This window comes from Centruroides sculpturatus, unplaced genomic scaffold, assembly GCF_000671375.1.
Source record: "Centruroides sculpturatus isolate CEXI.00-Female unplaced genomic scaffold, Cexi_2.0 scaffold29, whole genome shotgun sequence".
NCBI lineage: Eukaryota > Metazoa > Arthropoda > Arachnida > Scorpiones > Buthidae > Centruroides > Centruroides sculpturatus.
In genome coordinates this window covers 504299-517031 of record NW_019384296.1, presented here as the reverse complement: position 1 = coordinate 517031, position 12733 = coordinate 504299, and the positions used below count along the sequence as shown (strand labels likewise).

At 28.4% G+C, this 12733-nt stretch overlaps 2 protein-coding genes across 2 annotated transcripts; both read left to right on the top strand.

Annotated features, from left to right (window-relative positions):
* Positions 1-5083: 5083 nt before the first annotated feature.
* Positions 5084-6562, top strand: LOC111623132 (serine/threonine-protein kinase PLK3-like). Its single transcript, XM_023365640.1, has 4 exons — positions 5084-5568; positions 5651-5780; positions 5878-6000; positions 6083-6562. Exons 2-4 carry the CDS (start codon positions 5760-5762, stop codon positions 6284-6286), a joined length of 348 nt encoding a protein of 115 aa, XP_023221408.1. The 5' UTR covers positions 5084-5568; positions 5651-5759; the 3' UTR covers positions 6287-6562.
* A 3552-nt stretch (positions 6563-10114) lies between these two features.
* Positions 10115-12285, top strand: LOC111621530 (serine/threonine-protein kinase PLK1-like). The gene is made up of 5 exons (XM_023363723.1): positions 10115-10123; positions 10589-10705; positions 11447-11664; positions 11752-11847; positions 11930-12285. Exons 1-5 carry the CDS (start codon positions 10115-10117, stop codon positions 12207-12209), a joined length of 720 nt encoding a protein of 239 aa, XP_023219491.1. The 3' UTR covers positions 12210-12285.
* Positions 12286-12733: the final 448 nt, after the last annotated feature.

The window sequence follows — 12733 nt, the reverse complement described above, 5'->3', positions numbered from 1 at the left end:
TTTTTAAAATAATTATTAGAAATATTTAATTGATAAAATTTTAACTATGATTTTTAAGTATTAAAAAAAAATAATAATAATAATAATAAGGATGAAAGTTAAAGGTTTTTAAATTGAAAGTAAACAAAGTATTCCCCTGTAAAGTTAACTGCAATCAGGAAACAAATTTAAAGTTGTAATAAAAGAAAATTTGATCAAATTTATCAAGTCGAACAAGAGAAGGTGGATGCTCACCTATGGGGAGATGCGGTACAGATGTTATCTGAGGTTTTGTTATTTCCCAAACTGTCAACAGAGGATGTGCAATGACAAGATAAATATCGTTGTTCTCCCAGAGGACTGCATACAATCTGGACACGGTGATACCAAATGTTTCCCAATGGTTTACTGATTTTAACTGCTGGAAAACTATTTTGAATCTATAACGCTTTACAACGAGAAAAGAAGATTCTTTTATGACGCTGTTAATTCGAATAATTATCTAACATCGTCTACACTTTATAGTCTTGAAATTTTATTGGATAGATTCTATGATAAATCGTTATGTTTCTATTTCGGATAAGTTAATTTTTTTTTTCTTTTTTCTGCTTCTTAGTATACAATATTTTTTTTTTACCCTTAAGGCGTGAAGAATCTGTGTTGTAAGGGGGGTGAAAACGATGCGAATGTTATCATAATAGAAAAATTCGCATGCACATTCTGTTACACGACTTAGTTCGACGAATAAAAATTTAAACTTCAACCAGTTATATACTTTTTTATTCTTTCTCTCTCTGTTATATATGTGTATGTATATATAAGGTATATATTCTATATACGTGTGTTTTACTTTCTATTTTTTTTTTTCATTTTTGGAAGTAAAAATCAGTTTGGAAGAAAGTAAAAAAGGCAATTGCTACAAGAAGAATTGATTAAAGAATACAATAGAGCGAAGTTGATTGCTACGGTAAAAAAAAAAGAATGTGGGATCATAACGGAGAAAGAAATCTCCAGAAACAACTTTATGTCTTTACAGAAGAGTGAAACATTTGTCTAGAACTGCTCAAAGTAGAAGAGCGACCACATATCGACAATAGATTCAGCACACTAAGACAACGTAGTGGCTATAAGAGTGGCGAGACCTCTTTACTAAATATATCACAATGTATGGGTTTTATTCCAGATACGACAATAAATGGACATCTGTTGTCAAAGTCTAGAAACTGTGGTGAGAATGGAGTTCATGTATTGAACTAGTCATACCGAGAGGGTTCAGAGCGGTCAAAATTTTTCTTTTATATATATATTTTTTTATTGTCTGACGTTTATTTTGGAAATTAACAATAAATACAGTGATTTATTATGAACGTTATATATATATATATATATATATATTTTTTTTCTTCTTCTNTATATATATATATAATATAGTTTTATTTTTTATCTTTATAACTTATATATTTGCTAATTTTGTAGCTCTTTGGCTTGTGTTACGTAAGATATAACGCTCGTTAAATTCAGTTAAAAATGATGCAAAATATATTAATTTTTTTTTAAAAAATAAAAGCAATTTACGTCAAAATTTATTCCGAAATTAATACATTAAAGTAAAATTTTTAATGATTTTAATTATATATTTTAAGGGAGGGAAAAAAGAAAAAGAAAAAAAATGATGGCACGAACGTCGAAAAATATTTATAAACGCCTATTGCGGGACGACAAACGGACCAGACAAATTTGTAAAGATAAATTAATTTGAGATAATTGTAGCATAATAGATGGGTGGACCATTAATATTCTTAACCCTAGAGTTCACTCATAAGGTTAACAGGTCTAAATTGGTTAAATTAATGTAATTAGCAAGTACAGGTTATTGATTTATGGATCTTTATAAACGTACACAATAGCGATGAAATTATAATGTTGGAGTTAATCTCATCGATTTTTTGCTACCAACTTTTAAATAACAAAGCCTCTGTACTAACAGTTGTAACTAATAAGAGACGAGCTAAGTAAAGCATAATGGAGGAGCGTAGCTACTAATCAAGCAAATCCCTCCCCCGATCTGTTCCTCTTTGCACGATGACAGCTTTCGTGAGACACGTCGTTTGTCACTTTGTGGGACGGAAATTTTACTATTCACGTGCAGGCCAAGATTACAATGATAGTTGATGTATGTCTTTTCATCCCACCCTATAGCTTTTGGTCATTCTAATCCAAAATTAGCAGATGAAACGAAAGTCGTTTCTGTCATTGACTTATTAACGCCACACCTGGCTTGCTAGATGCTCGTTTGTAACTGCTTATTCTCTATAATGGATAACTGGCTCATGACATTTTCCTCAGTATTTGTATAACGCCAGGCAGCAATGCAAGCCAATGATGGAAAACCTTTATTATTATCCAAGTTTTCATGGCGTGCAAAAATAATTATCTATATATAGCTTCTATATATATATAGGTCTAAATATAATTTAATTTCTTCTTAATTTTATTTAAAAATAAATGGATAAAAATTCAGAAGACATATTTTTTTTTATGTGTGGGAGGGAAAATGAATAAAGTAAATATCTTTCGATAGTCATAAATCTTCACTTTAATTAAACTAAAACCAACAGAAGTAACGCGTGAGTAACGATGATCATTTCCTTAAAAAATCGTCACGTTTATCTAAATATAGGAAAAAAAGTAAATCACGTGTCAAAGCCTCGTATAGCCAATAAAATATAATCATCTCTAATTTGCTAAAATTCATACAATTACTTTTTAAGCATTTGCAAAAGAGAAAAATGGATTAAACGTGCTCGGAATCTTTAACTAAAATAGAGACTCGAATATGGGTTCGTGAGTTATTAAATAATCGATAATTTTGTTACTAAAAAAAAAAATTATGTCTATAAAGAAAATTTCGGGTTAGGGCCAAAGAAACACCTATCGAATCTAATCTCCGTTCGAAACTGTATTATCAGGGAATGGGATAGAGTGGCAATGTTTTTTTTTTCCTTCTTGGTGCCACTTCAGGTTCCGATAACCACGGATATCCATCACTCGCTATCTTCTCTTCTAGGATGGTGTGTGCGTGAGACACGATTGATCTGCGTGAACATCATTCAATATTTTCTCTTCACTTTGATTAGCCGAATCCAGTCAATATGGAGTTTGTCCTTTAATCTGGCAAAGAGTCATCGTTCTTGTTTGGTGAGGTACTTCAGACAATTTGGTACCTTATCTGTTGTCACAACAGCCAAAGTCTTATCTTAAACAAAGGCCCAAAAATCATTGCTTCTCCACTCTTTCTTCTGCTTGTAACAAAGTAATGACTCTCCATTTTTACCAAGGAAAAAAAAAAGAGAGACAATTGTTTCTGGAGGAAATTACTATTATTACTATTATAATTTTATCTTCTTGTGGCATTTTTTTTTCCTCCATTGTGTATGGGCGTTATTATAACTCATACCATCATTTTGAAATGAAAAGAAATAATTTCAGATTTCATTTTTTTCTGTTGTTACGCCGTTTTTTAACGGTTCAGATATTAAATTATCTCAAAAATGGTGTTTTATTGCAATGCTACTTTAGTAAAGCATCGCTGAAGTAATGCTAAACGAAGCGTTTTATGTAGGGTCCAATTTATCGCATTAATTCGTCTATTTTATTATTTAAGTAATGTTTAAAATAATTTTTTCATATTATTTTAAGTAAATTAACCATCTTAAAAATTAAATATATTTAAAAAAAACAACACAGTTAATCTAAATTACAACTAAATGTTAAAGGAAATTTATTCAGTCTTCCCCATTGATCACATTTATTCTACTATCATAATATTAATTACCGAAACATTTTTTATACATAAATTTAAATTTAAGAATTAAAAAAAAGAGAGAGAGAAAAAAAAAATAGAATTTTTGGAAGTAAGGATATTAATTAAGCATCACTTCTTATACATTTTTATGAGTAGACAATAAGAGTCTTTCCACTCTCTACAGAAATTTGTCTTCTAATGTATCTCGTCCCACTTAATACTCCGGTGGCATTTTAGTGATTCTAAGAGATTACAGTTTCGAAGAAAGCGTAATTAGATGAAAAACTCCATTGAAGAAAGTCTTAAACTGTCATGTTTCTGCGGTGATTGAACCATTGCCATCAATGGTCCTTCGTTAATTAACTGTCACATGGATAGCAATAGGCGATTTCCCAACACTAGCAAATTCATTGTGTACAACTAATGAAGCGGATATTTTACTCCACCAAAAAAAAAAAAAACAAAAGAAAAAAAATACAAAAATCCTTATTGGTCAAGTGGGTAGAAAAACCCTCCAACAAAAAAATAAAAAAAAAAGTAAAAAATGAGGGAAAAGCAGGAGAAGTTATTGGAAAGCGGATTATGTGGTAAAGCTACCAACTAATTACGTAGCAGATGAAGACTGTTTCTTTTTCTAAACTCGCGACATAAACAATCATTTTTACTACGATTGCCATTTGTAAATAAAAGGCAAAGGTATAGGAGTCATTTTAGGTTTCATTATTTCAATCATTCGATTTTGAAAAAGTTATTTTTATTTTTTTTTTGTTTCTTCTTCCCCCTCTTCCTTTTTTTTTGTTTCTTCAATGGCAAAGATACATTCAAAGAATTGATGAGCCTTGACAACCTTCTATTGTATCTTGCAGAGTTCTCAACTTTTCTACTTCCAGAAAGAAATTTTCTTTGCTCTTTTTTTTGACTTGATACTGTTTCTTTTCTTCAAACACTTCGTTTATCGGCTATTTTCTTCTTTTATTAGAAATTTCAACGAGTTCTAACGCTCTCCCCAAGAGGAAATGAAGCGAGTCAAGAATAATTTTAATGTTTTCAGACGTCAAAGTACTTTCTGGTATTTCAAAACAACCAGTTAAATGTAAGGATTTGATCACTTCTTATTTGAAAAAAAAAATTAGAGTTTTGTTTAAAGAACCATTTTTTTTTTTAAGGGAGGAAGAAAGGATTTTTTTATTATTTGTATTTCACTTTAAAAAAAAATTTGACCTATTTCTAAAAACAGATTTTGTTNTGTTGAATTTATATAAAATTATTTACTTGATTGTCAAGGTTTTTATTGGTGTACTTAGCTATAGGTATCAATCCAGTTAATGTTGAAGAGGTTAATTTGCACTATATAAGACATTTTAAAAAAAATTTTATTTTTGTAATCATTAATGTAAACTGTAATGTGTGACATTATTTATAGCCTAGATTTCAGGTTGGAATAATCAAATAACTTCAGAATACAGCATATATATAAAGTTAATTCTTTTGAAAGTTAAATTCATAACAAAATGTAGAAATGAAGTTTTATATTAAATAAATATAAAATTTGTAATTTTAAAATTGTAGTTTATTTTAATTTAATTTAATATTAAGTATTATGTACAAATTTTCGTTTCAGATGAATTAACCAATCCAACACCAATTGATGACCATTTGGTTGTATTTGTGACAAAATGGATTGATTATTCTAATAAATATGGGTTTGGTTTTCAGTTGTCAGATTACAGTATTGGTGTACTTTTTAATGACACTAGTAAAATCAGTTTGTCATCAGATCGTACGTAAGTACTTGACTTTACTCACATTTTTTTTTTCTATCAGATTATATTTTCATTGTTTAAACTTTTTACAATATTCTTTCAGGCATATTGAATATCATGACTTAAATGGAAAACTTAGTATTTTTACTATTACTAATATACCTTCAAGCTTGCTTGAAAAATATACTTTATTAAAATATTTTGCTCAGTATATGGATGAAAATCTTACTGAGGTGAATAATCATTTAATTTTTAAATACAGTGTATATATATATATATATATTTCTATAATAACTAAATTCTGAATTGAATTTGTTATATTTTTGTTAGGGTGGAGAACCTCACATGATTGAATATTCTCCACAAAAAGGTAAAAGTCACATTCCTCACATGAAACGATGGGTGCGGACATCTCATGCCATTCTTATGCAGCTAAGTACCGGTACAGTGCAGGTGATTGTCAATACTAAAATGTCTTTACACACTGAATTAAAAAATATCTTAAACTGAAATGATTTTATTTATGTTTTTATAGATAAACTTTTTTAAAGATCATACCAAAATAGTGATTAGTATTGATCAAAGGAAAGGAATTGTAACATATATAAGCGAAGAACGTTTATCTACTAGCTATCTGTTATCCGACATTGCACAGCAAGGGTGTGAACCTTGTATAAGAACAAGACTTCAGTACGCACTGTCTGTTCTTCAGCAATTTGCTGAAACAAAAGATTTTTAATCATTATCACTTTTATTTATAAAGAGAAAAAAAATGGTGTCCTTGTATTGTGATATATACATATATTTTTGAGATGTTTTATGTAATGCAAGCTGTATAGGAAATATTTTGTGCAAATGCTATTTTTGTCTTTCAGATGTTTATTTTTGAGACAATATTTTGTTTCATTCATTCCAGTAAGTGTGCCATTTTTTTTGTTTTTTTTTAATTACTGTAGTATGATATTAACTCTCAAAAATCTTAAATTTTAAAAAATTCATACATTAATGTAAAATGTTTACAATATATATCACATACACAATATACATTTCTTCAAATTTATCTTTTCTAAAACATTAAAACACAAGAAATTAGTTTAGAAATGATAAGTTAAAAAAAATATTTCAATTGAAACATTGGGAAAATTTTTGTCATGCATCTATATATCATTCGTACATTTGTCATTTCCAATTAAGTACATTTGGAAACAAAAAGTTTGACCCTTTTTCTCTAAAAGTGTCTAAAATAAAACCTCCTGCATTCAAAATTTTTAAATTTTAAGAAAAGAATATTGTGTAATTTAGTTAAATTTAGTGTCACTGCTAATTACAGTCGACTCCCCTATAATTACGATTCCTATAAAACTACGAAAAAATATACGTATTTTGGAAATGTTGAGTCGGATTAGTGTAGAATCGATTAATTTTATGGAAGAAAACCTTTCAATCAGCTGTAGTCCGTAAACTTGACATGTGTCGGGCTGTGATTGGAACAACTTGTAAGAAATCGGATTCCTAATAAATTGGAACGTATCTATATCTTGTAGGGGGGTCGACTGTATACATAATAATACAATAACATTTTTTATTGAAATGTCAAAATGATAAAAAGAACAGTTTAACTGAAATCAGAAGAGATTAAATGTTTTTCATTCATTAATTTTTATATCTATAACATAAATTAAAGAATATTTTATCTATTCAAAGCAAATATGTTTTGCTCATATCAAAGCACTTTGAGTTAGATTTATGTTTGGTTTAATATATTTTAAAATACAGTGGATCCCCTTACAATGCAGAGGTTACATTCTGCATTATAGGAATGAGATTAAGAAAAACCTGGTAGAAACTGGTAGTGCCGAAGAATGTTAAGTTCTGTTTAGTGCACTAAATCATGATAATTTTAATGGTGTATATATGTGTTTTTAAAAGTGTATATAATAGTTTGCATCACTATGCTAAATGTCTAAGATAAAGCTGACATATGAGGGGCATATGCATGAAATGAGTATCAGCATCTAAGGTATTGCAGAATACAGTGTGATGTAAAAAAAGCCTAGTGCAGGCATGGCCAACATACAGCCCGCGGGCCAAATCCCACCTGTCTAATAAATTTATGCGGTCCATGATTAATATTTCAATATTAGCTACTCAAGTCCGAATAGCTCGATGAAAAATTCTGATGCCTAAAAACAAAGTCAACAACTCACTGCACATTGAGTTAACTCTCCACTACAAATCTCTTAAGTACAGCGTAGAATGTTGATAATGCATGATAATGTGAAAAATGTATCTGTAATCTCTATGTACAATTTAGTCTCTACAGGGTGACACCACAATGTGATCTCGCACCACCTCAAAATCTTCCTAGGCCAGCCTCTAGGGTTCGGCCCATCGAAAAAGTTTTCTTTCCAATTCGGCCTGGGGGCAAAAACTGTTGGCCACCCCTGGCCTAGTGTAAACCTGTGCACCTAGTTGTGTGATAAAGATTAAGGAAATCATGTTATCAAGGACTTTATTATCAGACTATTTTATGCAAGTTTAAACCTAGACCTAGAAGTTGAAGAAGAAAATCTCTGAATGACAAAATTCAAATTTTGTTTGAGTACTAGTTGCAATTTTTTCATTGCATTATACAAATTCATGTTATATAGGAGTTCACTGTATGTTAAAAACAATACACTTGTTAAAAAAGCTGATCAAACATAAACTTAATTCAAACTGCTTTGTTCATTGTCAGGAGCACAGTAAAAAAAATTGTTTGATTGGATATATTAACCATATTAAGTACAGTACATATATCACTAACCTACATTTACTTTGCAAAGATTATTTAACTTTATTCTGAAAATGAATATTACAATAATAAAATCTAACTTTTAACATTCATTCAGTCATAAAATCTTATACTTGAAAATTATTAAGCATTAAACCAGATTTTAAGTGATTCGGAAATTAGAATTAGATCATTTTCTATCTTGATTTTTGAGAGTTAATTTTATAATTAATAATAATAGTGGTAGTATAGTTACTTTGGCTAAGATTATAATGCACATATCAACCATCTATATTTATGTTGCTCAAATAATGTCGTGATATTTATATTTGAGACCAATGATACTTTCTTACAGACATAACATTCGTATTGGCCTGGTGCCTATGCCGATCATGCTGTCTTCCTAGCTGTGATAGTAATTTATTTTTTGTCATAATCACTCAAATTGTCAATCAATGACAGTGTATATAAATGTATATAAATGTCTGTGTTTTGTGTATTTATCGAGGCAGCGTTTTGGTTTTCTTGATTTAGAATTTCCTGTGATTGATTTTGATTATTATTATTTTTTTAAGAATTCCAGATAAACTTTGAATTATATTTAAAATTATATATATAAAAGTTTTTATTTATATATTATTAAATCAGCTAAGTTCCAAAGTACACTGCCACATTTAATGTTTTGTTTCACAGAATGTGATATGAAAATAATTCCATGGCTTAATTTAATGCTTTGTTTTTTCATATTTAAAGTAATTATTGTGTTTTCTTATTATGAGAAAATTTAAATCTATTTATATTGTGAAACTAATGTAGAATATTGTCTTTATTTAATTTTAGGAATATTGTATTGTCTTTATAAAAAAGTTCAAGTGTCAATAAAAAGTAATTTTGGAGATTGCGTGTTTTTGTGTATTGCTTGAAGTTTTGAGTTTGGAAAATTATTATTTTGGAAGAAAGAAAATTTAATTTCAGAAATAATTTTACGGTAATTTATTTCCATTATCTTGTAATAGAATATTTCAGCAACGTACTAAACAATTGCATTTTGGTATTAAAACTGTAATAAATGCAAATTATATAAACTCTAAAGTTTTTATAATAATTTTGAATTGTTTCAGTAAAAGTCTAAAATTAAAAATTTGTATTTTAATTTGTTTTTGATTTGAAATTCTAGCATTACATTCTCAATTTTAAACAGTAGTAATTTCTTTTTTATTCCAAAAATTTTTAAATTATATTTAACTTATGATCAATATACAGGGTAGTATAAATTATTGAGCACATTTTGAGGAGGAATAAAAAGAACATAGTTAAGCACTCTCACGTATGCTGTTTTATTTACTAGGCCATTAGAAAATTTATTTAAAGTGTAAAATATTTATGAGCTCCAGTGTGGTACATAAACTATCCCGGTGGCATTTAATTTTGACCCATTTGTAAGAGCATTTCTGCAGTTATTCCTCCACAGACTTCACCAATTCATCTTTTCAGTTTTTCAATGTCACAAACCTTTGTTGTGTACACCCTGTTTTTGACAAACCCCAAAGAAAATCTAGTGGTGTAAATTGGTCCTCCGTAACCAATCCAACATTCGGGAAATTTTTTTTGTAGATAGACTCGAACGATTAAACCCTAGCATCTTGCCGGAAGTAAACGTTCGGATTTAACGTATTCTAAGTTAGCAAATGATAAAAATTTCATTTGCATTTGTCTAAATTGATAAATATATTAATTTTTGAATAAAACAATAGTGATGATGGATATTCCGTTTTAATGTGTCAAGAATGATCAATGACTCCAGTATTAGGGATTGATTTCTTACAGCAATTGATGAGAAAGAAATGGAGAACCAAATATTAAAAAAAAGTCATAAAACATGTTTTATAACTGTCTTTTTGATTGTCATGACAATAATAAGCTGTGAATCTGGAGTTTTTATAATGTTGAACTCCTTTATGGATCAATCATAAGATTCTCTCATCCCTAAGATCCAAAATTCAAAGTTGGTTAAACACAATTACAGAAATTAAAAGAGAGATAAAGGTAAATGTGTAATTATTATTCAAAGCTAGTTCTAGGAAATTTCAAGGTCTGGGGAAATTTCACGAATCTACTGCCATCTAGGAAGTAAAATAAGTATTATTATTGAAGATAATATGAAATTCAGAACGTCTTACAAAAATAAATTTTTTTTTTACTATAATAATATATAAAATTGCGTGTGTCNAATGTATAAATTATTTATCGATTTAATTTTACTTTTAGATATTGAGAGAGATTGAATTACATCGTTCCTTAACGCATAAACGGATCGTCCGTTTTCATCACTTCTTCGAAGATGACGATCACGTTTATATCGTTCTAGAATATTGCACAAGAAAGGTAAAATATGTATATATATTTTTATATGTAGATTCGTGTGTTTGTATTCTTTTTTTATATCTTCGTAAGATAAATAAAGAGCGCTTCATCGCCAGACCGTTTAATCACGTTTTGTTCGATCTGTTCGAAATGATGCCATGAGAAAATCTAAGTTCAACGACTTGGAAAACGTTTAGTCTTGCTTCATTCTTCTTTCTTACAAACAAAGGATGCGAACTAAACCGAATCTAATGAACAAAATTAGTTCCCTTCATAATCGGGATGGGACTTTTTCCTTTTATCACGGAAGTTCTTTAAGCTTAATTAACGGAAAGTTTTGACCCTCCATATGACCCTAAACACAGTGGCAGGTGCTACTAGATGCTGTCGTGACGTCACTTAATTCAGATCTTTTAATTGATCAGTTTCATTCTAAGAAATTGATTACTCACGTTGACCAGCTGTTACACAGAGGAAACGAAAAGATATATGAATTTAAAAGTGAATGTTTTGATTGTTAAAGCTGGTATAATCAGGGAACAATGTACTAAATTAGGAAGTAACTTTAATTTCTTTTGTGAAAGATAATTAATGATATATAAAGCTTGAAATGATTTCTTTACTGAAAAAAAAAATCAGTTTTATATAGTATTTAACATTATTTTAAGATAGAAATTTTCGTAATTCTTTGGTTATTTTAAACTTAATGCTTTTTAAAAATATTTTAATGAGAATAAATAATAATTTTTTTTTCTATTTTAGTCACTAGTCCATGTTTTGAAGAACAGAAAGTTACTAACAGAACCAGAAGTTAGATACTTCATGCTTCAGTTTTTAGAAGGTGTGGATTATATTCACAGAAAAGGAATTATTCATAGAGATTTAAAATTGGGAAATTTGTTCCTAACTGAAAATATGGAACTCAAAATTGGAGATTTTGGCCTTGCTACTTACTATGAAAGTGAAAAGAATGCAAAAATGTAATTAAATACTTCTCTAAGAAAATGTGTATATTTAAATTAATTATTAAAATGATCTTTTATATTTTATTTACTTAATTTTTAAAGGACTGTTTGTGGTACTCCAAATTATATTGCTCCAGAAGTATTGAATATGGAGGGCCATTATATGGAAACGGATATTTGGGCTGTCGGTTGTATTATGTAAGTGAAATCCGTGTAAAATAAATATTGATTAGTTATATATAAAATTTTGTAAAATAATATTTTTAATGTCGATTTTTAGGTATGCTATGTTAGTTGGCCAACCTCCTTTTGAGACTTCCACATTAACTGAAACCTATGCTCGTATAGTTGGCAATAAGTACAGTCTTCCCGATAATATTTCTGAGCCGGCAGCTGATCTTATAATGAAAATGTTAAAAAACAAACCAACTGATAGGCCTTCTATTGAACAAATTCTTAAACATTCATTTTTTACCACTGGTTACACTCCTACTGAGTTATCACCTATGTGTTGCATGGTTTCTCCTAAATTTCCATCTGTTGTAACACTTTCAAGGTGAGTTTAATATTAATTAATGCAAATATTCTATAGAAAAACTATACAATGAATACAAAAGAACATTATTATTTTTTATCTAAATTAAAATATCGATAAAACTTTAATACATTGTTTGGAGAATTGGAATTATTGATTTTAATTTGTTACTTTGCAAGGAATATTGATTTTTATTCTTCAAAATGTTGTCAAGATTTTTATCTTAATTCAATATAACTTTGAACTTTTTTCTTCTTATTATTATAAAAATCAACTATATGTGACAGAATAATTTTTCATTGATTTTATAAGTTTAAAAAAAAAATATTANAAAGACATATGAAATGAAAAACAAATTAAATTATCTAAATAATCGATTATTAATGAATTTAGATTAATTTTATTTTTCCAAGTAATTTATTTATTATTATTATTATTATAAACGTAATTTAAAACGTATAAATACTTATTTTGAAATGATTAGAATGTATTCATATACTATACTGTACATCTTAAGAATACTGTTTGAAGCTTTTAGAAGTTATTTAT

Bases quoted from the DNA above. Each gene is read 5' to 3' on its own strand.
- LOC111623132 (XM_023365640.1), top strand. From the start codon at position 5,760: ATGGATGAAAATCTTACTGAG. The intron at 5,781-5,877 runs GTGAATAATCAT...TATTTTTGTTAG, and splicing joins TGGATGAAAATCTTACTGAG to GGTGGAGAACCTCACATGAT. The intron at 6,001-6,082 runs GTGATTGTCAAT...ATGTTTTTATAG, and splicing joins TAAGTACCGGTACAGTGCAG to ATAAACTTTTTTAAAGATCA.
- LOC111621530 (XM_023363723.1), top strand. The intron at 11,665-11,751 runs GTAATTAAATAC...TAATTTTTAAAG, and splicing joins AGTGAAAAGAATGCAAAAAT to GACTGTTTGTGGTACTCCAA. The intron at 11,848-11,929 runs GTAAGTGAAATC...GTCGATTTTTAG, and splicing joins TGGGCTGTCGGTTGTATTAT to GTATGCTATGTTAGTTGGCC.